General features: G+C 40.6%; 1 protein-coding gene across 1 annotated transcript in view; it reads right to left on the bottom strand.

The window, feature by feature from the left end:
- PPFIA1 (PTPRF interacting protein alpha 1) overlaps positions 1-15,281 on the bottom strand; it is a 54,440-nt gene extending 39,159 nt beyond the window's left edge. The window contains 3 exon segments of the mRNA XM_032692372.1: positions 12,788-13,051; positions 13,435-13,524; positions 14,159-15,281. Of these exon segments, the coding sequence (XP_032548263.1) occupies positions 12,788-13,051; positions 13,435-13,485 (315 nt within the window). The 5' untranslated portion in view covers positions 13,486-13,524; positions 14,159-15,281.
- Positions 15,282-25,988: the final 10,707 nt, after the last annotated feature.

Below are 25,988 nucleotides of genomic sequence, written 5' to 3'. Positions count from 1 at the left end.
CTGGATTGACCCATCTGATCATCTCAGCCCTCTTTTTTAGTACAATATTCAAGTTTCCTTCCTGGATTGACCCATCCAGGCTTGGTCATTAACACTGCTCAATCCTAAACAGGCAATTAAGTTTTAACGTGTTTACAGTTGCATAATGTTATTGCTCTGGAATGAAACTCTCCTTGTTCCCAGCTCTCTTTGGATTTGAAAGGAGAATCCACAGCCTGGTCTTTCACAAGCAAAGAGCCAAAAAGAACTCCAAACTCACAGCCAGCAGGTACCAAACATATGCCCAGGAGCAAAATGGGAAAGCTTATAGCAAGACCAAGTCTCCATGGTAATGACTGGGTTTCCAGTTACCATCCTGCTTAAATTTATGCAGAGCGTTCACTGAGCCTGGACTACAAAGCACTACATGAAGAAAGGTGGTATTTGGCAGCTTTGCAAAAGGCATGCAGGAGCAACAGGAAAAGGGAGGTAGAAACACATCAGTTCCATGTTCTCCCTCCTGTAGCTCCCCTTCCCAGATCTAACACATTTTGGAGAGACGTGTCCTATTTGGAACGTGGATGGGTAAAAGTATCAGAACCCAAACATGGCTGGATCCAGCCTCTCACTCCTCAAAGGATCAGAGGTTCTCCTTCCACCACATTAATCAATGCTCACACTTTATGCACTCAACAGAACATTCTGGAAGTGAGCCTGCAAACCCCTGTAACACAGAGCGAAGCAAGCACAGGTGGAAGACAGGCAAACAGGGGCCACCTCCACTCAAATCATTAACTATAGCCTGTAGTTAATGCCACCCAGGCTGGCAGAACCATTGCTGCCTGAACCCTAGCATTTCATTTGCTCTAAACCCAGCAGAACAGTGCTGTTACATACACAAGAGTAGGGGAAAAGCCTCATGCAAAAACAGATTTTTGTGCATTGCTGGAGTCCCAATCCCACACTGTACTCGCACTGCAAGGGACACAAGACGCTCTCCGAGTGTCTTCCAAGCTCCACCATCAGCCAGATCTCTGTCCTCCACAGTGAATACAAGTTATACATGAACTGTAGACTCTAAATCTAAGTCTAGATCTCTGGACTTGCTAGCAAACAAGAATGTTTGCTGGTAATGTGCTGGAAGTCAAAACTAAGCCACAGCTGCATCCTGCAACTTCTTCCTAGGTCTGTGAAATTAAGGAAAGAGAACATGCAGTTTAAACGAGTCAGAAAACTTCATCCAGTTACTCCTCTTAAAAGTTGCCTCTTCCGTAGAGCAGCCAGCCTTGGGATCATCAAAACATTCCAGAATCCATAATTTCTACAGATAGTTTGTTAATCTTTTCGCCAGCCTTAGCAAATCAACACAGCTTGCTCAAAGTATGGTAGATCACACAGGGTAATTTTCAGTTAACCCAGAGCAGATACAACCCATTTTTACCACAGCCTTTTAAACCATTTTTAAAGCTACAGATGTGCAACAAATCAACCAGTGAAAAACTCTACCAAAGTACCTGGTTTTTTTTCCCCCAAGGCTTTCTCCAAATACTCAAATGAGTTGTGAACTCAACCCCCCAAGTTAACAGAATGCACAGAAGATTAACAAGAAATGAACGTACTGAACACTAATTGGAAATACTGGTTTCAAGTTATTTTCTTCACTTGTGTTTGTAAAATACTTAAAAATGTTGCCCCTCCTCAGGCAACACCGTGGATCCTCTGAGTAGGGAAGTCCAAAAGTTGAATCATTACAACAGTTGTAAAGTAACAGCTGCCTTCCAGTAAGCAGGGAAATACAGAAGAACTTCAGACTTGCATGAAACTTGGCATTTATTCACATGCAATGGCAGAAGAAAACCTTCCATCACATGACCAGAATCACTTCACTGCGGTGGCTACACAGAGTTCCACCTAAGCTGCTCTGGGATGTACAGGAATACGCCCCCTGAACAGCAGATAAGGCACAAAAGTATTCAGAACCATACCAAGCTTGCTTGACTTGGATAAATGTCCCAAGACCAGCTAAAATATGCATCAGGAAAACTTCAGTCATCATGGAAAAACAGGCTGTTCAACTTGGGATGTGTATGGATACTTTGTGCGGAACTGGAGCTGTTGAGACTGGTCAATAACAGAGTAATCCTTCCCAATACTGTAGGAGTCCAACTACCAATATTCCAGAACAATACCTTAATTTACCAAGAAATAAGTTTGCAATACTTGGGGGGTGTTAGAAAAACAAATGTCTCTCAGTGACACTCTGAATCTACGAATTCTAAGGGTTTCCCAAAAGGAATTACCACATTCCTGCAGCTCTAGCTTGGTCTATTTGGATTAATAACTAATACAAGTAAGTAGCAGCACAACTTCTTAGTTGTAGCTTTAGGCATCTCCATTTCTGGAGTCTATGGCAGTGAAGAAACCTCCCCACACCCATATCAACCATGGCAAAAAGAGAATACACTTGTACTTCATTAAAGAGGAAGAATCTTGCACTACCAGTTTGACAAGGTGTGGGACAAAACCAGTCTCCATCTTTAATATGATATCAGAGAAACTTCACTGAAGTTTTTCCTCTCCACACAAAGTTGGTCAAGATTTCCTGGGACTTCACAGAATTTCACAGCCTGCAATGCTCCTCAGAGATGCCAAACTGGAAAACAACTGCAAGATATGCTGGGAAAATTTAACAAGGCCAGCAACTTTTCTGGAACTCTCCATTTTGGGAACTGAGGAGCTACTGCAAAAGCTATAGTAAGATTGTAAACAACACTGAACTGTGGGTTTACTAGGGCAAGAAAAAATATATGTAGTTTTCTATACTTCAACACTAAACATACTGCACTCACAAGAAACAGCACAAGTCTGGCTCAGCTGGCATTAAATATTAAACTCCTATGACTTTTATTAATTAAAAATTATTTAATCCTACACATTGCATTCCAGTGTGTTTAAAAACTAACCCTCACATGACTAATACTCTACTATTTTTTACAAATAGACCCAGGACAAGACCCATCATGCAGATTATTTCAGTGACAAGATACTCCTGCTTGCAAAAGCTGTGAGCAGCAGCTGTGACACCCTGCTCTGCCCTATTCTAATCATTCATCTCAGCCTCCAGTTTCAGATTTAGTTCTGTGGCCAGTAGCTGAAAAGTACATTTTTCACACTCTGTTAAAAGGGAATGCTTGGGAATATCTGAATAAGGCTGGCCAAGCCACCCTCATTAAACAAGCACCAACACGTACTTCCCCCTCAGTGCTCTCCTATTATATATATATATTTATTTTTTTGTCAAGTGATGAACATTTCAGTCTCCTATTTTCAAACTTGTTTAAGCAAGTCATATTCAATGAGGACAGATATGTGCCTTCAGCAGGAAATTCAACTTACAGCTCTTTATATTTGATTTATCTGTTTCTCTGTACCCTATCACCCCAGTTTACATGCTACGTGGATGTATTGAACCTAAAGATATCCAAATCTGTGATGTTCTGAAAAATGCTACTGGACCATTCCATGGAAAAGTTGCTCAACTTTCACAAATAAAGGCAACTCCAAAGTCCACACAAAGAGAGCACACTCTCAAGTCTTACAACAGACAAGTCTGGTACTTAAACACAGAAAAAAACCATAAAAACTTAATTCAGCAACATAGATTAAGCATAAAAGAGCTGGTTTATAGGGGAATTTGAAGCTTTTTTTAAAGTTCAAAGTAATTTTTTGTCTGCCACAGAAGAAGATCTCCATAATGGACAGTGTCAGACTTGATAAGTACTTGGTCCCAGAAAACATGTGGCATCCTAGAAGAGAACCAAGGAGATGAGTAACACTAAAATGCAGAGAAGACATAATAAATTAGTTAATTAATTAATAAAAAACAAGGGCAATCTGTTAATACGGTGTTACCGGTAAGAAATGCTGAAGTGAAAGATGGATTGGTGAGCAACATAAAGGAGGTGCGTAAATGAGATCCCAGGAGGGGAAAAGGACAGTTTCTTTCCTGCATGGACAAGCAGTGAGAGCTAAAATCCTAAAAAGTTGCTCTATTTCCACTTTACATTAAATAAAGCAATTCCAGATTTCTTGAAACAAAGACTCAGCTTTTGGAAGATTATGGTCTCCAAAGACCACTCTGAAAACTCAAGAACTGTGTGTTTTTAAAAGAAATAAATTACTAGAGGCACCTGCAACATAAAGTTAAAAGAATGTTATGACCTTCCAAGCCCTTCCCTATGAAGTTTAAAAAGGTGATAATAGTGTATGAAAAATATATTACTCAGGAATAAAAAAAAAAAGATTCATAATCGTATCCCAAGGCATCCCTGAAATTATCTAAACCAAACTTTTAGTCATTCACCCAAATGTAGTAGAGTAAACAGAAGGGATAATCTGAAATTAGGAGTTTACCTTCCACATGCATAAACATATAGAAACCCCAATCAGGTTCACCCACACATCCAGTATCACACTCCACACACGCTCTGCTGTTCCTGTCGCTCTCTCAGGTGCAGGGTCATCTTTTATATCCATAATAAGATTATCTGAAGAAATTTCAGTACTATGGGTAAATCTTAACAAAACAATCTCGTTTAGATTTTTAAATCACCTTTGATTTATATCAGAAGTTTTTTACTTCTGAGTTTCCAAAGTAGTCCATGTCATAAATCCCCAGTAGAAGGAAGAACAGTAGAATGTTAAATATGAAATTGCAGAGTTCAGCTTCCCATTGGGAACAGCCAATCCACAAGCACAAATTACAGTGAAAAGCACAGCCAGTAACAGAATTTAGGTCCAGTGCTGTTCATTAATAGGTGAAAGAGCCCCAGGAATCCCAGCATGTCAGCTTGCAGATTTCCCAATTCTGGACAGGAGTGCAAAAAAAACCCAAAAACTCGAGAGTTTTGACTGTAACATTCTATTGGCAAAAGTATATATTGCTAAATTGTTTGTGAGAGGTTCACATAAAACAATTGAGACCCCACAACTCAAACCCACAAATCCACAATTTAAACCCTGCCATTGATAAGAATTCCTTTCCCTTTTCCCCCAATTCTCCTTTTTTAAATTTATTTTGTTTTGCACGGAGAGAAAACTTCCATATCAAGCATTCTGTGAAGCACACAATAAAACAAGAAATTCTGCTTTCAGATCTCTCCCCCTTTTCATGACTGTACTTGAAAATTCAGAAATCATACTAAAACAGCTTAATAAAACTGGTGACTACTTATTGAGCTAACCATAGATCCAGAACCATTAAAACAACAGGAATTTACGTTCCTCCTTGAGTGAGCCCTCTCCACGTAAAAGAAGTTTTAGCCTTTACACCAAGGATTTTGGTGGCCAAACCCCAAATTTTATATGCATTTATATGGGAAGTAGGATTAAAAAAAGCAACCATTGTGCTTGAGAATATTTCTATACAATTAGATACAAAATTCTATGATGTTCCAGCAATAGGAGTAAGGCACAACACAGCTCAGAGCATACCCAGAGCATAATTACCCAGAGCTCAGAGCATAATTAAAAATTAAATTAAAAAAATTAATAAATAAAATAAAATTAAATTAGAAAAATAAATTAAGAGTTGCCCATTTTCCTACCACAATAAATAAAAAATGCTTGTTTCCTAAGTGGAAGTTCTTTTTACCCTTTAATACAACTCAAACGATACATATATCAAATTTTCCAAGCTTTTTTCCACATGGCCTTTGAAACAAGTGATGGTCTTTGTTTAAAATCTGTCCTGAAGATAACTAATTATACACTGGCAGTGTAAGGACATTTTTATTTAGGAATCACAGAATCCTAGAATGGTTTGGGTTGGAAGGGACCTTAAAGACCATCTCATTTCACCCCCTGCCCATGGCACTTCCACTAGTCCAGGTTGTTCGGAGCCCCATCCAACCTGGCATTGAATCTTGTGCACTTGCCTTATCTTGGTGCACTTCATGGAATTTCTAAAACAAAATACTCATTTTGAGTATTTATATCTCTGATAGCATAACCAGAAGACAGATGACCTATAGGAAAAGATGCTGCCTGCTCTTATTCATATATATCCATTAATAGTCATCCTATATTTCAGATCTAACAAAAATTATATTTCTGTTTATTTCCTATCCTCACAAAACATACCCTGAGTAGAAAACATGAACATAAACACATGAGCAAAGCTCAAGGCCACTGTGGAACAGCAAGTGAACAGATTAAGCAACAAAGCTTCTCTTTTTAAAAAAGTAGGAACAGGTCACAGAGCCTTGTCAGGCCAAACAGAAGAAAAGGAGCTGATTTTCAGCAGAGCTTACATGAAACAAAAGGTAAAGTCTGAAACAGATAAAGGTCATAGGCAAAAAAAACAAGTTAACCAACTATTCCCAACAACTTACAGAGAACCTAAAGGAAAACAACACATCAGAATGAAAGTGAGCATGAACCTCAACTTGGCATCACAGTATTCCAACTCTGAATATCCAACTAGGAGAGCAATCTCCTCAAGTGACCCACAGATATGTATTCAGCTCACTACACCATCATCTGAAGTTCACAAAATGTGGAAACAGCCTCTGTGAAAAAGTCAAGTTGAACAAAAAACTCAGCTCCATTCGGCAGCAAAATAATAATTCCTCTCTGAGCTCTGGAGAATGGGAAAATATTTTTCCTGGCAAGAACTGCCACACATTTACACTTGGAGAATCCATAGGCAGGCTCCCAAAAAAATCCACTCGGAAAATTCTGAACACCTAGATTACCTGACTCACACAACACACATTTATCCCTTCTCAGTGTTTGTGGCTTGAGATCCATATACACAAGAGATTGTGATAAGCATTTTCTAATACATGTCAACAGATTCCAGTCACCCTTACAGACTTCAAGTGACTTAAGCTGCCTAAATTGCCAAAAGCAGCTTACAGGAAGACCTCTGTCATATTCCTTTAAAGCTGGAAACTAAAAAAAAAAAAAAAAAAAAAAATCCCAAAATTGAAGTGTGAAGTACATTAAATGCAGCTTTGAGATGCGGAGAAAAAAGTTACTAATCAGACAGTTAAAACGTTCTCTCCCAAGAATCAAGTTCTCTAACAACACTGTTAATTATAATTTGTTAATTATATATCAAAACACAAACGTGTCCTCTTGATTCCAAGTTCAAAATCTGTAGTGAGTAAAACCAACATTCATCCCTGCTAAATAAACATCAGAAAGGACAAACCAAGGTCTCGGGCCACTGGACATTAAAACACTAAGAATTTGTAAGGGGGTGGGGAATTGTATTCTTAATTCATATGTAAGAAAAAATGCCAAAAGATGTTCTTTTTTTTATATAGCCACATAGAATCTTTAAGTCTTGCTACTAAACCTCTTCAAAGCAGTTTTTAGTTACACTCCTAAAAAGAGCTGAGAAAAATACAAGGTTGCAGAGGAAGAATTCTCAGAATACCAAAATACACACTCCCTGTTGTACCAGAGGCTACAGACAAGTTACCACTGATGAGCATATATGTGAAGTTCATCTGGTTCTAAATATAGAACATATTTTTAAAACACTTTGTTTTGATTATAGCTCTTTTCACCCAAACTTAGATCCACAGCCTGTTTGTTAGACTACAGCAAATCAAGCATTAATAAACCCATTGTCAGATATTTGTACACAGTAGCTGAGGAATAGGCAAAAATAACCACTAGCTCATCTTTCAGGGCCTCATTCGCTATTAAAAACAAGTAAAAAGCATTTCTTGTGTAGTCACCAAAACACTCTCCCTACAAATAAATGAAGGAAAATGAAACCAGTAGTTTCAGACTTCATAAAATCTGCTTATTACAGAGATAAGTGGGACATCATAACAGCACTAAAATTCATCCTCAGGTACAAGACAACCTAAAATTAATTCCAAGTTTAATCTAGCTAAAAGGTCTATTTATAACAAAGAAAACTTAAATTAAAAGCACAGTATAAACAGAAAGTTGCTAACAATAGGCAAACAGATGTGTGCTGGGCAGGGGTGAGATGTTTCAAAAAACGAACCCAAATATATTTAAATTAGAAACTAAAAAATCAGAACCAATGCTGGAGACTTGGTCCTCAGTGTACTCCACTAGATTATTTAAGTGTAGCTTAAATAATTTATACATTATTTAAGTGTATACTTTCAGATACCTTCATATTCTGAAGATTTTAGGCAAAAGTTGGCTGTTTCCACACTCTGCAAAGAAAGAAATGCCAGGGAAGCTGAGGTTTATTGATACAGTCAGTGAAGAATTCTGAATATTAACTCCTATCTCCATCTTGACTTAAACTGCAAAGCCAGATCTATCCAGTAATTTAGCAAGGTTTAGCAACTGAAACTCAACACAGACAAGATTAAAATGTCAATTGTCTGAAAATGCAACAGAGTCATATCTTTGCTGTCAGAAGGGGATGACAGAAGTGAAGGATACATTTGCCCTGACACACAGTTACACATCTGAGATCCCTTTGGATCTCCACCATTTTTGAACTCACAGTGCTCTGCTAATATTAATGGCTGGTATTTAGAGGTCAGCAACAGTTCTTGCCAGAGTAAGAAGTAAAAGCCATGTCAGCTCAAGGCTGAACATCTGTGAATACTGGAAATGGAGCTGCATTTCCAATGCTGAGAAAATTTCAGCCTCTGCAGAGTTTGGCAAGGCCTTTGCTTAATGCACTTTCTGCAACTGTGTTCTTCAAATTATGTACAATTCAAAACCTCACTTATACATCTGTGACATCCATTACTTAAAACTTGCCCGGAGGAAATCCAAGTACCACTGTTAATAAAATGGCAACTAAATCCTTCAGTCCATCATTACAAAACTACACGAGGGCAGTCTCTGGACCAAGTATTTTGGTATTTCTGACATGTGAGGCATTGAACAGAATTTCTGAGATGGTCTGAGGAAGATCATTCTATAGAGACATACCTGAATTTAATTAATATAATTAATATAAACTGACACTATTTTTAACTGAAGTGTGAAGTAGTGATAAACTACTCACTATGGGTAGAAAGCAACTAAAAATGACCCGCTGTGGACTCATTTTAAAATTAAGATCTGATGAGCAACCTGGTAAAGTCAAATCAAAATTATAGGCAGCTTTTTTTTCCACATTTAACTCCATATTAAAGTGCTCTTACTTACACACAGCACCTGACTGAAAGTTCTCATCTGCTCCTATATAGACATTACTGAACATGACCATCACAAATGCAGAAAAAACTATTTTGCTTGCCTTGCATAGAAATAAAAATGATAAATTTAAGATCAAAATATTAGAGGTGCAAGATTAAGATGAATCTTAAGTGTTGCTGCATTACAGAAGCATATTATTTGTACATCAGCTTATAAAATTCTTAACATACACATTGAAATTTTCATCCTGATGAAGCTGTTGTGAATTCTATTGTGTTTTTACTTGTGACAGGCATCAGAGTCACTGTAAATTAAACTCTAGTCTCCTTCATCCAAAACAAGCATCTTGTTTTCATTCACAGAAATATCTACATGAAATTCCACCAGCAAAATGAACCCTGGCCTGCAACACCCTGATAGCAAGAACTGGTACTCACTTAGATCTCTCTACCTTAGGTTCAAAATTTAACTTTTAAATACAGTAGCATCCTGGATGTCTCATAGATTAATTTATAAATTTTAAACCTTGAATTTTGTAGAATACACTCTACAAGGCACATAAAAGGCATAATTAAATCCACTAAGACCATAATTAGAATCATAACTGAATGTGTTTACATTAAAGTTCCATAAGCTCTCCAACTAAAAAGCTCGTTTTCAGTTTTTTCTGTGAAAAATTCTGGAAAGAATAAAATTAAGTTCTTGCACAGCAATTTGATTCTTCAAGTTCATCTTCCAAGGTCAGAGTACAGTTGGACTGGGGTAATGTGTAATAGCAGGTAACTCCCAGAAAACAAAAAGCATTGCCAAGAATCCAATTATTTTATCAAGGCAGTGGTGATTATTTCATTTTCAGCTGTCTATAAAAAGGAAAAAAAAGGGTAGTTTTACTTTGCGTAAATGTAACAGATTAAGCTCATCTATATCATATTAAAATGCTCTTCTCTCAGTGAATTAAACATCCCCAACAAAAAGCATTTTACTCTAAATAGCTGTCCCAGGTTTATGTGAACTAGAACTGATGTCTAAAATTCCTACCTGCCCACCACACTACGTGTGGAAGAAAAGTCTGCTCCTCTGAAGCTTCAGAAAATGTGTATCACTGCTGCAGAAAAAAACCCTGCATTTGCTTTTATAATCTACCAGATGTGCAAATACCCAAGTACTAATTTGCCATTTTGTAATTAACTATATACACACCAGTCTGAGCCTCTTTCTTACACACAGAAGCTCAGTGAATGTAAGGAGTTGATACAGGGATTCCATCAGAAATTCAGTGTGTTCATACTAAAAGCAGAGAAACAGTTTTGCTATAGAAGAAATCCAGGATTTTTCATCAGTATCAGAGCAGTCTAAAACTGGCTGATTCAGCTAAAAACATAAATAAGGAAAAGTGAACATATAAACAATTCAGTTCAACATTCATTAAGATAAAGCACTCTAAAATCAACTACAAAGACTTCTTACAAGTCAAGTCTGAGGGAGAAATAACACTTTGGTTACACAGTGATTTAGCAATTATACCGGTCTTTGTACAACTCCTTAAATTGAACTTCACAGATCTACTAAATTGAAAACAAATACCATGATTAAAAAAAATTAAATATGTACACAACTATCCCTTCTTTCCTGAAAAAATATAACACATCTGTCAATAAATTTAAAGTTATCGTGCTTCCACCCTTCTTGAAATTCACAGTTAAACAATGGGCCATTTGAGGTAGTAGTTCAAAAAAAACTCTCAGCTCAAAATAATTAACAAAAAACTGAATAGTTTCAAATATTAGTCACCACAGTTTTGACAGTGAACACATATTAGCATTTCAAAAAAAGTATTGTTTCACCTCATCAGAAATTTACACCCATGAAGTAACTGACATGACTCTACCATAACAACAAAAATTTGTCAAATACAGCAGTTACTCCTGATTGTAGCAATAATAATAAAATACTTCTTACTCTTCAAAGCACCATCAGTTGTCACCTTCCACAATAAGCCAAGCCCCACTGAGGACCAAAGTGGCAGTTTCACAGAATGAAAACAGTACTTTTAACAGCAATCTACAAAAATCCATACACTGCTGTGTATTTAGATAAAATTGCAGTAAAATTTCTCTCTCTGAACTGACTTGCTTTTCCTACAGATTTCACAGGAAGCCATGCAATTATGACATTCTTGAAAGCCGGAACTGTTTATTAATCTTTTAAAAATGTTTAGAAAGAGATGTTTACATGTAAGTAGCTTACTAGATTTAGGAAAGAAAGCTGAGAACTGAAAAGGGGAACAGCACAGTTTGGAATTTGGGTGATTCTACTCAGCCACAAATGCAAGTGTAACAGTTTCCAGGTCACACAACTGGTTAATGGCATCCATTAATGCAGCAGACCTGACACAGAGGCTGAAGAGAAGCCACAGTTATTACAACAAAAAAACAAAGAAACGATTTTTGCCTGCAGCACATGATTTAACACAGGCAACAGCAAAAGCTGGAAACTTCTCCTTTCGGATTTCCATCCCACCACTGAAACACAACTAGATTAACATGTATAACTTTTTTTTGTTTCTATCCCCCGGTAATTGCTGGAACCAATTAGGACACCAAGAGTCACACAGTGATTACATTATAATAAGAAAGTGAAACACAAGGGTTTAAAACTACTGTTTTAAAGGGTATAAACGGTAACTACAATATATTTAAGGATATGCAAACATTTGTAAAAGTATTAACATCATTGTGACACTGGGGACATGCTAGAAAGCACAAGGCTATCAACAGTTAACCAACACCTAAAGCAGCCTCTGCTCTGCTTTGCCTACAACTAAATGCTTCTCAACATGTTCAAAGTTCAGTTTGTACTATTTTTAACCAGAATGGATAAAACCCAAGAAGTTCTGTAGGCACCAATCACCTTTCCTAACTATGTTCCTTACATAACAAACTTAGCACCACAGGCCACGTGCTGGTGCACTGCATCCTCCAAGTCAGGAATTAGAAACTCCTAACAGGACAAAAAAAAACCCAAAAAACAAATCCAAACTTTTCAAAAGTAACTAAATGGGTTGAACAACACACTCAGACTCCTACATTGCCATGACAACTCAACATGTATTCACAAGATATCAGTCTTCACCTTTTCAAGTTTTAAATCAAAAGTCCATAATAGTGTCAGAATGGCCTGTATGGAATATTCACAGAATACCAGAATGGTTTGGGTTGGAAGGGACCTTAAAGACCATCTCGTTGCAAACCCCCCTTGAACACCTTTCATTCGACCAGGTATCAATTCTTCAGTACATGATTTAATCAGACAGTTAGAAACAGCATTAAAGAAATAATAGTGACGGAAGTCCGTCAAGTTCTGTGAAACAAAAGGATGTCGATACAATGTAGATACAACTTCATACTCATCCTAAGCCAAAGAAATTCCAGCAACTGGGAAAGCACACTGGAGGGAAAGGGCTGCCATGCTTTGCTTTTGTACCTTTCTCAAAGTGAGTAAGCACCAACAGACACTTCAGGATAGTCTTAAGTCAGATTCATCCTCCCCTAACACAACCTGACTCTTCAGCAAATTAAACACATAAAAAGCCAACAAAACACCACAAAGAATACAGAAATTATTGAAAGGTACCTTCCTTTCAAGATGTCCATACCTGTGGGAGTGCAGTATTGAGCTGTCTTTGCAAGGAATCTCTCTCATGACCGACTTCATGCAGCTTGCCCTGGGTCAGTGCCAGGGTCTCCTGAGTTTCCCTCAGTGTTTCCAGGAGGCGATCCCTTTCTTCCAACATGGACACCATTAACTGCTCAAAATGGGAATCGGCATCTGACTGTAATGGGGAACCTGAACCGTGGCCTCCATTTCCCCCAGCGGGAATCTCGGCCTCACTGATGGTTGGCATCACCTCACACATCATCTTGAAATGAAACGAGACAAAGACCGTAAAGTCGAGTTAAACAGATCTAAACAGGCATTTTGAGTGCTGCCCATAATACCCACTTAGCTTTTCCCCATGACAGAATCAGTAAGGGCTGCCAACACCTCAGTGTTTGCCACTGTTTCATTAAGGCTGAGAAAAGGTAACACAGTCAATTTAATCAAGGCATCACTTCGTAATCAGTCTTGTGACTTCTTGCAAAACCAGACTTTTACAGCCACATTTCAAAGTGTGATCTCATTTTAATGGATTTATATTTCTGTCAGGCGTGAACTGCTGCCGAGATCTTTAAGAAAAAAACCACAAAGGTAAGGCATGCAGCTTGCCCCCAAAATTACACACTTAACCCAGTAACTGCTTACACTGCACATTTTGAGAACCATTATCTGTTCCTTCCAATGCTTCAAACGCATAAAGATCACATCTAAAACAGTACTTTGAGCTTTTGTTGGCTGCAGAAAGTTTACGGTGAAAGTGATACATGTAAATGAGAGGCAAATCCAAATAGTCCAATTCAGGAGATAAAACATGTGAAGGAAGATATAAAGCAAAAAAAATCATTACAAAGTAGTAGCAGCTGTCAATGTGGATAACAAAAGGAAAGGTAAGCAAATATAATTAAAGGCAGAGAATGAACACAGTTAAAACAATGCAAATGTAAGCACCGTACTGCTGTTAAAACTGGGAGGACTTTTTAGAGACTCTAACAGACTCTTACCAGAGCTAAGGCATCAAGTTTTTAAAAAGCATGGAAAAAAACCCACTAATATAATTACTGCACACTCTCACTGAACCACTAAGACTTCTCTAGTTCTTCAGACAGCCTCTCTCACCATCACAAACCTACAAGAACATAAGGCACATCAGAAAAAGCAGTTCTCTCAACCTCTCAGGTGGCACCAACTTTGTTCTCAGCCTTAAATTTCATACCCATATCTGAACATTTTAAAGAACAACTAAACTCATTCTGAGTCTTACTGTGAGTCCTCTCTATCCCCTGAAAGACTTGGAATGGTCTGAGATGCTTTGTAACGCTTTCATGCATGACTACGATAAGCCCTGTATTTTCCCCACTACGCTATTTACCTTGCTCAATAAAACAAAAAGGCTTGGAAGACAGGCCCCAGGTATCCTGCAGTACCAGTTCTTCTCTGTTTTAGCAGTTTTCTGTTACCTCCCAAAACCTTTCGGCTTGCAAAGCATCCATTCAGCTCCAGTCCAATGTCTGTTTAATCGAAACACCCCGTGCACATGAAAACAAATAAACCTGCCGAGGAAAGAGCAGATCCAGTAAAAAGCAGTAGCAGCTTCAGCCAACTCGCCAAGTCCCCGGAACAGAAGAATGTTAAAATAAACTGCCTAAGCTTCCCATCCCTCTATTACTGGCCCATAGGTCCTGCAACAGCTGGGATGGAGGAATCATGTGCTGAGAAAATAAAAAAAAAAAAAAAGTAGTCCGATGCAGCGGTGCAAGAAGCTTCAATTAGTTCTTCGCTCATAAATTCCACTCAGGTCACAATCGCATTATTAAACACCGTGCGGACAGCACGGGAAAAAAACAGCACGGGCTTTCTTGCGGAGGATTTGGAAAAGCCTCCCTTGTTTTCTCTCCTGTTAATTCCAACGGGAGGCTCTCCTTCCAGTTCCCCGGGTCTTAGTTCAAACATTTATAATCCCAACAGCGAGGCGCCGGTGCCACTTCGGAGAAAAGGCGAGGAGAGGTGGGGGGAAGACCTGTTGTTTCCTAGTCCCGCACCGCGGGTCGGTTCCGCAGGCGATGTTCCCACACTGAGATATCCAGCAGAGGGGAAAGAAAGGAACCGGGAGGGCGCTCGGACTGGGGCAGAGGAGTGGGACGAGCGTCGGAGGGCCCGGCGAACAAAGCTGCGGGCGGCGGGGCTCTGCTGCGCCCCCGCCCGCCACGGGCAGCGCCGGCCGGGCCTCCCTCCTCCCTTCTCCCTCTTTCCCTCCTCCCTCGCTCCCCGCCGGAGGCCCCAGCACAGCCCGCAGCGAGCCCGGCGCGGAGGCCCCGGCGAGCGCTCCCTCCCTCCCGCCCCTATCGAGCGGCGGGGGAGCGTCCCCTCGGCCCGGGCCCGGCTCCGCCCGCTGCGCCCGTGGCGGCTGGCGAGGGGCTCCCCCGCACCGGGTGAGGGGGCGGCACAAGCCCGCGGAGCCCCGATGGCCGCGGTAGCGCTACCAGTGCCACACGGAGCGCCGCGTCTGCCTCCTCCCGCCGCTCCCAGCGCACTCCGCGGCTCCGCAGCAATCACGGCGGCGCCCACAATGCACCGCGCGGCGCGGCGCGCCCGCTCCTGCCTCGTTCACTCCCTCCCCGCCCGCCCGGTCAGCGTGCTGGTTCGAGACCCGCGCCCCCCGCTCCTGCCACACAAGCGATAGTCCCGCCGTCCACGGTGCCCGCCCGGGGAGGGAGGCGGGCTCGCTGAGGGATGAAAAAAGGGCAGGGCTGGAGGAGTCAGCGCGGCGTGTGCCAGTTTCCCCGCAGTCGCAGCCCGTGGCCGGGCCTGCGTGTCGCGGCAGGGCCCGGCCAGGCGGGGCTGCGGCTCCCGCCGCGGGCAGCGCGATCAGAGGGGAAGCCGGGGATGGGTCTCATTGTCCCAACCCGCTCCCGTCGCCTCAGTGCGCCCTCTCGGCCTTGACCCGCGCCCATCACCTCAGCTCCACTCAGAATCACAGAATCAGCTGGGTTGGAAAAGAGCTCTGGGGTCATCAAGTCCAACCTACGACTCAACACCACCTTGTCAACCAGATCGTGGCACTGAGTGCCACATCCAGTCTTTCCTTAAACACCTCCAGGGGTGGTGACTCCACCACCTCCCTGGGCAGCCTGTTCCAATGCCCACTTACTCCTTCTGTGAAGAACTTCTTCCCAATGTCCAACCTAAACCTTCCCCAGTGAAGCTTGTGTCCTCTTGTCCTACTGCTGGTTGACTAGGAAAAGAGGGCTCCAACCTCCTTTCAGGGAGTTGTAGAGAGTGATGAGATCTCCCCTGAGCTTCTTCCTCTCCAGGCTAAACAACCCCAGCTCCCTCAGCCACTCCTCGTAGGACTTGTGCTCTGGACCCTTCACCAGCCTCGTTGCCCTTCTCTGGACCTGCTCCAGCACCTCAACATCCTTCCTAAATAGAGGGGCCCGGAACTGGACACAGCACTCAAGGTGCGGCCTCACCAGTGGTGAGTACAGGGGAAGAATCACTTCCCTGGTCCTGCTGGCCATACTATTCCTGATACAGGCCAGGTGCCGTTGGCCTTTTTGGCCACCTGGGCACACTCCTATCCCTGTGTGCAGTCCACAGTAACTGAGAGTGGATCAATGTAGGGCCAGGACTTGGAATGCCACAAAACTGAATAATCAGATCTTTGCATAATGCTCTGTACTGCACTTAATACACATGAAATAATAGAGTCAAGAGAACTCCCAGGTTCTGCAAGTACCAAAATATTTCTCAGCATTCCTATTTACTTTGTAGGACAAGGAAAAGAGTTTCCTTTTTTTCTTCCTCCTGGGCATGTAATACAGGATATACCGTATGACATGAACAGCACCAGCAGCTCAGTTCTTTTTAATTAAATGAGTGTGATGTCTCTTTTGTAAGTTCAGTGAGAGGTCTGGCTCCCTGTCCATGTCATTCAGTGAGATGCAACACTTGGAGTTGTGTCTAGAAAGAGCCATATGTACATCAGCTGACAGCAGAATAATCAGTTCAGAGACCCGGGTTAAATATCTCCCCACTTCTTGCACCTCAAAACCACCTGATGAAATTCAAACAAAGGCTGTTAAAAATGGGATGGGGGAAGAGGGAAAGGTTTTCCTTTTCTGTCACATGATAAATTAGATCCTAATGTTTGTCCAAGCTCAGCAAAACAGCAACCTCTTCCTGCCAGAGTGTTGCAGGGTGAGATGTTGAGGTCCGGCAGCTCTGAGGACAAACACCTGCTGCCACCAGCAAGGAAGAGCTGCCTACCAGAAGGTGAAGGAGCAAAGCACTTCTCTGTTTGCTTCCCCCACTGCTTTCTCTGCCCACTGAGTGCTTTATGCTTCATTTGTGCTGAGGTTTCCTTTGTGAGCCTCAAAGCCACCCTGCTTGAGCACAAAACCTCCATTGAAAATAGTCCAAGACTGCCTATGCATTTTTTTTCCCCCTGTGAGTCAAGCTGACGGTACCTTATTTACTTCTTATGCTTTACAGATGACTTAATGACTTAGCAGCAAAATGCATTCTGAACACATTTCATACCAAAATGAATAGATGAAAGAAAAGGGCTTTTGCCAACAGCACTGATTATCCTTTTGTCAGTAGATATATGTGACCTGGACCATTCTGTTACTGTAACAAATGTCTCCAGAGGTTGCTAGACAGAGGAAACACTTGCCTGAGGGAGAAGGAATGAGAGGGGAAGAGGCTGGAAGGTGGCCTATAGAGAAGAGGACACAGGTAATTAATGGTTATGCCCATAAGTGCACTGGTAAAAGTGTCAGCCCTTTGGCAATAGAAGCCGTGACTTCTAGAAACAGGGCCTTGACACAGTTCTTAAGACTGACATTTTATTTGTATAATATGGGTCTACATGGATGTGTGTTGGATTTAGGCAGGTGTAAATCAAATCAGAATTGGCTGCTCTGAAATTTAAGAGGGTTTTTGAGTTGGATTTACTCCCTCTGATTGGAAGAAAAATCTCCACAAAGCACACACAAACCTGGAGTTGACCAGATGAACTTACACAATTTATTTTAATGGGAATCTTACCTATGTCAATACCATAAATATTTTTTTAATTCAGCTGCTATTCCTGCAACCAAAACCATGTATGCCCACTCAAGTCCAAACCTGCTGAACTAGAAAAGGATTTCAGCTTAGTTGCAGCTTCAGTTGTGCAATTTGCAGTTTAGAATTATTGCGGCTCTTGTCTTTTGTGTATGGATTTACAGCAGCAGAAATCCCCTTGAGCTAGAAAGGATTTCTAAAGCCAAGTATCATTTATTTCAATATGAAGTGAAATATACCCATGATACCTAATACAAACATAGTACATTCACTTAGTGTAGACTGATTTCAGCACATCTTCAAATAGTTTATAACTATCATGAAAGATATTGACCTAAAAGTGTATTCAGTTGTAAGTTCAGGGCAATAGATTTGCATATTATTTAGCTATCCATTTTGAAAAAAAAATATTTTTAGGAAAGGCCACATTCATGTGGCGTAGTTGTGAATAATATTGGAAGAAGAAACTGGAGTCAAGGATTCAGAACCAGCTATGATAATGCAAATCCTGCCCAACTAGAACCGGTTTGGATACATTCCACCTGGCTGACCACCTACATCATGAACCCATTTACCCTCGGTTTCCTCTGTAATCAGTGGAGTGAGGGAGCCACTCCATGGGAGTGATTCAGATCTTTGGTGTGGTCCATGAATCACCTGCTCAAGATGCTTGTCTCTTCTCGTTGACTCCAGAGGGAGCCCAGGGCAGCTGGACTCTTCCCTTGGGAGCCGAGGTTGGATGCCTAACCCAGCGTGAGATGAATCTGGATGCTGGGTACGTGTGAGATCAGCACAGCTTGTTTGTAGGAAAAATGGATGTGAGCGTCCATAAGATTAAGCAGGGCTGTTATTGCTGGAGATTTAACAGCTCATGGTTTGTCTGCTGTGTTAATGTTCACTGGTCTGCAGTTAAATTACTGCATTTGCAAGGCTTGAGCCTCAGAGCTCCAGAGCCATGGCAATATCTCAGGATAGACAATCACAGAAGTATAGAAGGGTTGGGGTTGAAAGGGACCTTAAAGATCCCATGGGCAGGGACACTTTCCACTCGACTAGGTTGCTCAGAGCCCCATTCCAGCCTGGCCTCAAATGCCTCCAGGGATGGGGGAGTCCATAACCTCTCTGAGCAACCTGTTCCACCCTTAAAGAATTTATTTCTTATGTCTAATCTAAACCCACCCTCCTTCATTTTAAGGCCATTCCCCTTGTCCTATCATTCCATGCCCTTTTGAAAAGTCCTTCTCCAGCTCTCTTAAAGCCCTTCAGGTGTTGGAAGGGGCTCTAAGGTCTCTGTGGAGCCTTCTCTTCTCCAGGATGAACACCCCCAACTCTCTCAGCCTGTCTTCATACCAAGAAAAAAGAATGATGTTATATTTTATTCAAAAAATATATTCTTCCTGTCCTCACACACGTTGATCCCAGAGTAAGCTCTACAGAGCCTTTTACCTGTTTACTTCATGAGATTCCAAGAGAGAACAGGAATTGGTTTCTAGGCGGATCATTTCAAAATTGAGGCTTCAGCTTTCAGAGTGTTTTGAGACCTGGTAAGAGAAAAATAAAATTGAGAGATTTTATTATTTTAATAATATATGTAATAAACTTTATAAATAGTCTGACTACAGTAAAAAGGATTTGCATGTGAAGTAATACTTCTGTTTCTGTAAATTGGAGTCTGAAGGAAAAAAATAGGGGGTTTTTTTCACTTTATCTGCTATGCAAAGGCTCCTACTGTTTCAAGTGGCTTTGGAGTAGGCACTAGGCAAAGTGGACCATGATTTCCATATACTCAGGATCCTCTATCATTAGTCCTTCATACTGTAATAAACTAGATAAAAGCATTTAAAAAATAAAGAGATCTCAAATAGCACCTAAGTCTATTTTTAATCCTTAACTGACTAGATTTCAGGTGATAACATACCTTTCATTACTTGCACAAAATTGTATGCAGCAATCGCTGCCTTCGTTATTGAGCTGCATGTTGTATTGTGAAGATAATAATGTTGGGAAGGTATTAGTCCCAAATCATATGTGTGCAAACAAGGCAAAAGGATTTTTCTGTGCAGCCAGCTTCAGCTTACAGGCAAATGAAGCTGGTAACACTTTCAGTGAATCACCAGTTTATGTATGAGTTAAATGTTTATTTTCACCATTTTAGAACTCTCCACTGTCTTCACAGTATTCACTGAAAATATTAATTTGATGAAATGAATTGGCTGAGACGGTGACTAAAAACCAACATGGCCTCAAAATGAAGTCATAAAGCAAACTGCAGCAGATAAAAATTTTTAAAACTATATAGACTTGCAATGGCAACAATGTGTTTCACATAAAAAATCTCCAATTTCAAGGTAAACCTAAGGCTCAGGTGAAATTGTCTGCCAATAGATACAGTGTGTTAAAGTGCTATCAAAGTTCATTTCCCAGTAATATTTCCTGTTCTGATTAATAGCAATTCTGCCTAGGCAACCAAGTAATTTAAAACTAAATTTCACCTTTGGCATTTGGAGAAGAAGGTTACTAGGTCATGATGTGACATGGAAAATAAGTAGAGGTATAAGCCATATGATAGTAAACGTTCAGCTCAGACCACCTACCAGGAGCCTTAAGCAGCAGAGTGACATTTAAAAGCAATCAGAGTCAGAAGAAAACCTTCAGGAAAAACAGACAATGCTTTATAAAAAGCAGCTCTGCGTTTGCCAGAGGGAAAAACCAAGACCTTTGGGAATAGTGCTCAAGTCAACTTGAAATAAATATTAAGAAAAATAATGGAAATACAGTAAGTATTTTAAAGTAAATTCCTTCCCCACGCTTGCTTCTGTATTGACATGTCCTTACACTTCAGTGTTGTAGCTGCACCACAAAGTTTGCACTGCTCTGATAGCCACTAACAAATATAATTATACAACTGAAAGGTCCCTCATGCCTGTCAACATGTAAGAGCTGCAAGTGGTCTCATCCTTAGCTTTTGAAGAAACACCAAGACTTAGAGCAAAATTCCCTGCAAATCTATAAACCCAGGGCATGTAGCACATGACCCAGGAGAGATGTGGAGTCGGGAGGAATCCTGGAGTGCCTCACAGAGAGGGCAGGATGCCAGCAGCACCCTCTCCAAGGTCAACAGGAATGAGAGCTGCCTTTGCGCTGTGTATGGGTTGCCCCTACTGCTGGACTCAAACTGCCCTTAAAGTGAAGCAGTTTCAGCGTTCCTGTCTGAAATTATAATTTTAGAGCTGCTAAGATATCCTGGTTTTGAGATTCATGTGTTACGGGTGCCTAAGTCCTTATTGAAGCATCTTTTTTAACAATGAATAAAAATGCAATGAGGCCTCCTGTCCCTTCTTGGCTTGCCATGGGCAGGGTGTCTGTTACTAATTTGGCCAAATTTACCTTCCCTCTACACAGAAATCTCCTCTGTAAAACTTACGGTCAGAGAGCATGTGAAATATTTAAAAACGGATAAACGCCCATGGAATTAAAAGTTTAAGGGATCCAGTGCAATCAGCATGCACAGCATACCTTTGCTGAAAAGGCAGTGTACTTCAGTAAAGTCTGCTCTGTCAATGTTACTAATCAACATGTACAATGCTTTCATCTTCCAGAGAGAATACCTAATGCTCCTGAACTTCAATAGCAATTGCTCAGTTATACAACCAAAGTGGCCAAGCTCTGTATCCCCTTTTAGAAAACAAATAGCAAGAGCTGTCCAGATTCAGGCATCTACTACTGAGTAGGACTTACATTAGAAACTGAAGCTAAGCACAAACACCACAGCTCAAATTGCCAACTTTAACTGGAGTCAGACTTTATATGTCTGTTCATATGCAGGTTGTGCTGCTTGACCCCATCCCTCTGGGTCACTCCGAGTTCAGGCATCCTACAGGAATGTTTTTATCTCCACCTGAAGTTTGGAGCAGCTTGTCCTCAGCTGCCATTAAGGTCTCCACATGTAGTCTTTTGACTCAGCTACCAACAAAAAGATTTGCCCCTGTGCTGTGCCACATAATACTCTTAGTCACTCAAGTGTTCTTTTCCCCTTTTTCTGTTTGCCTCAATGCCTTATTCCTTTGTATGGAGATATTTACACAGCTTTTGTCAAATTACAATTCATTAAGGCTGACAGTTACTAAATAAAAAGTAATTTACAATCTAGCCGCTGAAAGTAAGATTACATGCCATGTAGTTCTGAAAAAAAAAAGACAAAACCCCAACCCAAACAAACAAAAAACCCAAAAAACTAGGAGAAAAAGGTATGACAGATGGTCCTCCCCCTGTTCTTGGTTAAGAAATCCTTATTTCTAGGAAGGTGAAAAACAGCTGAAAAAAACCTTGTCATTGTCTTAAATTAATCCTTAAATTAAGTGAAAATAACACATGTAAGATATAAAAGGGAACAACTCATAACGTAAAAAAACCAGCAGACCTGATATTGTTCATCTGTGCCATAACAAACAGGGCAAATGATTTATTTCAAAGCTAAATTCCCTGTTCTCCTGAGCACAGTTCATATTGAAGTGCCTTTGACTAGGCCATCTGTTTGCATTGTAATTCACACCGAAAAGAGTAAACATAAATATTGACTCAGGAACAGGTTCTAGCTCAGACCTGGGAGCTGAGCTCCCACAACACACTTAAGCTTTTGAGCAAAGAGCCACGGGAACACCTGTCACTGTTTCCTTTCTTGCCACACACAGTCAATCCAAACACAGGTCAGATCCCCTCACAAATCCAAATAAACTTACACCTTCCCTTTGTCTCTTGACCAACTTCAAATAACAATGCCTAAAGCTTCCAGGAATCACTAACATTTCTTCATGCCCAAAGGTGAAATATTCAGTCTGGCCAAAGTGAGATTAATTTGGCAGTTTCAGTCTAGTGAACTGATGCCCTTGCCACAAAAGTCATCAAGGAACTTGGCACTAATTCCTTCTTTGTACTTTTTACCTGTGAAGCCAAAGACTGAAGTGGCAGGGACTCACCTGCCTTCTGCTGTAACCATTTAAAGGCACCATAAAGAATGTGCAGGACGAGACAAGGATTCTTCCATTCACTTTTTCAGGTATATAATTTCTAAACTGCATTGTTAAATAGTTTCCTTGATGTCTACAGTTGCTGCCTGCAAAAGCAGAAGTAACATGGAAGAGAACAGAAGGTTAATTTCAGCATCATAGGTTTTATATTGACCCAAAATACTAGACTGAAGGAAAATGGTGAAAATCACAGGAACTGCGTTAATGTAAACTAGGAATTAAGCCAATTCTTGCATTTAAATCTGTGAGAATAAAACAATGTCTTAAAATTACTTCTGCTCTGGCTGATCTTGGAGATGCAGCAGCTGGCTCTGAATTAGTTTTGAGCCAGAAATACCACCTTTGTTTCTAGCAAAACTAGGAGATTGCCATAGAGATATATTTCTTTACACAGGTAGTATTCAGCTTATACGGGATAAACATAAGTTTGAGAAGAAGTATTGAGAAATAGCCCTGTCAGGAAAGTCTTGTTTTCCAGATTATATCAAGATCTGTGTGTATGTAAGCATATGGATACACTCACGTACACACACACAGATATGTATATATACACATACACTAGCATATCAGGATTTGAGAGGCACATAATGTTCATGTCCAACACTTAATTTCTCTCCTGTAATTAAATGTATAGTTTCCTTTCACCAAAATAACATAGCACTAGTTCGATTTTAATATATCTTTAAGCTATATACAAACAATAATGTTTCCTTGCATAAATATTCAGCATTTACCTGCTACATGGCTGTGGATATTGAGTTAATAAGGGGAATATTCAATATAAGTCATACAGTGAAAAGTTCTGCAGTGCCAGAATTTTTGCTGCAAACAGAATCATCAAATTTTTTGCCAGCCAAAGCCTAGAGTGCCCATTTAAAGTTTTAGATACGAAATTCAGCAACGCTCTGCAGAAAGGTCAGGATGTCCATTAGCAGCAATGAGGATGATTCTTGATTCCCAATTTTCAATGCTCACGGAAACAGCATCTCACACCTGTCTCAGTTTGCAGCCAAAGTGCTGCAGAAAGCCTTCATACATAGACACCAGTTAGCTCTCAACAAGGTTTCCAAGTGCACAAAGGAAGGGGTTTTCAGCTCCTAGGGTTCAGTTTGGTTTGCATGATTAGAGGCTTTTTTTGTCCACCTTTAATAATGCCACCTTTGTAGTACCAATATACTGAGAGAAGCTGGTAGTGCTCTTTGGCCAGCAGCTCCCCATGACTCCTCTTTGCATGGAAAAAAAAAAAAAAAAAAACAAACGAGGAAGCTGCTACTGCTGCTGTAACATCTGACACGATAACGTTTCAAAAACAGGATACTCCCCGACCTGCTTACAGGCACCATGGCAATTCCATCCATGCCCGGTTTTCCCTGGCTGAGGTTGTCATATCCTATTTGAATGCATTAAAACCCACTGGAACAGGCTGTCTGGATAACTAGGGGTGATTCAAGAGCTGTCAAAGTCCTCTTCAAACCACCAAGAAAACAAGTGTTTGTCCTCCCTCAAGGTTGTGTGTTATAATTATTCAGCATTTAATGGTGAGTTGGGCGATTAGTTTGTGGGAAGGAGATAAGGGATAAAAGTAACCTTTTAAAGGAGAAAATGGGACAAGCCTATGGGGCACTTCAGGTACCATTTAAATACAAGAAAGTGGAATCTAATTTCTCCATAATTCCCCCTCTAATTCCTCTGAATTAGCCTGTGGGAACTTCTCAGCCCTCACAAAACAAATTGAGCTCCCCACAACTCAGACCTGAGCAACAGACATCAGACTTGCTGCTGAGGCCTCTCCTGGCAGAAGACATGGCTCAAGCCTGTTGGAATCATCCATTATTAAAGCAATCACCTCTAAAAAAATCAGTTCAACCTAAATTCAAGTATCCTTAATAATAATACCCTATAAAACAGTAAAAATACTAACCTAGCAAATGCATAAACAAGGGCATTACGTGTGAAAGTAGGCTCTGGATTTTCACAGGTGTTAAATGACATTAAATTTGGTTAAGTACATCAGGTCTCTGTGTAAGGGCATCTTCCCTGAGACTGTTGGTCTAGACACTTCTGCAACCTTAATTCGCAGAAGTGGAATCTGCCTTTGGCTTTCAAGCTGCAAAATGATCTGGTCCTTTCACACTGCTCAGTGTCTTATCCAGTGGAAATGAATACTGAAGAATCAGGAAATTCTAGAGCTGAGGATTTACCTCTCTGATGAGAATTCCCACATCCTTTCCCACTTTAAGCTAAATGAAGCTAAAGGAAGAGACATTCCTAGGGAGAAAATCGACCCAATGCCATGCTCCAGATGCTTTTAGTAATCCACAGTAGGGAGCACAAGCCAAGGAGCTCTAGGATTATTTGGGACCTTGGGCAAGCACCTTGGACAACTTTGTACCCCAGCATTTGATTTGTGTACTGAATGTAGAGTGGAAAATGAGGATCCCAACCACAGAATTATTCTTACAATCAAAGCCATGATACGTGGGTGCCTCTTGCTCAGGTCTACCATGAAAGTAAGGGGTTTAAGTTCTTACTCATTTAGTTTCACGAATAAAAACTCAGAGTGAGTTAGGGCTGGAGTGCTGGTAACTATGAAGTCCCAGGAATTAAGAGGAAAAAATTCTGCATGGAGTGATGTGCCTTATAAATACAGTCCTCTAAGATATAGCCCAACATTTAATATCCCTTAAAATTCACAGGCCAGATGTAGAATTTGATATTTTGATTTAAAGATTCACACATACTGTATGGAAACATTAGTTCTTCAGCATGAAACTGGTATTTAATTTTTTTTTTGTAAAAAGTAGAATATGGTTTACAGAAAATTATATGAGCAGGTCCACTTATTTAGTTGCAAGTAGCCCTTAGCTAGAAACGTACACTTTCTTGGTTTTAGCTCTAATTAATTTTAATTCATCTGCATATGGATTAGCTCCTTCATGCACAAACATGCAGTAACACATTTGAATTTTACCATTCAAGCTGGATACAGAAATGGAAGCACCATGTGCTAAACTGGTGGTTAGAAGAAACAAAAAGTAAATTTCTTAATGTCCAGCCCTGCTCTCTCATGCACCTTATTCTAGTGGGCAGTAGAACTGAAAGGAC

This window comes from Chiroxiphia lanceolata, chromosome 6 (assembly GCF_009829145.1).
Source record: "Chiroxiphia lanceolata isolate bChiLan1 chromosome 6, bChiLan1.pri, whole genome shotgun sequence".
NCBI classification, from domain to species: domain Eukaryota; kingdom Metazoa; phylum Chordata; class Aves; order Passeriformes; family Pipridae; genus Chiroxiphia; species Chiroxiphia lanceolata.
Note: the sequence above shows the minus strand (reverse complement) of the source record. Positions and strands in the feature narration are given on the sequence as shown.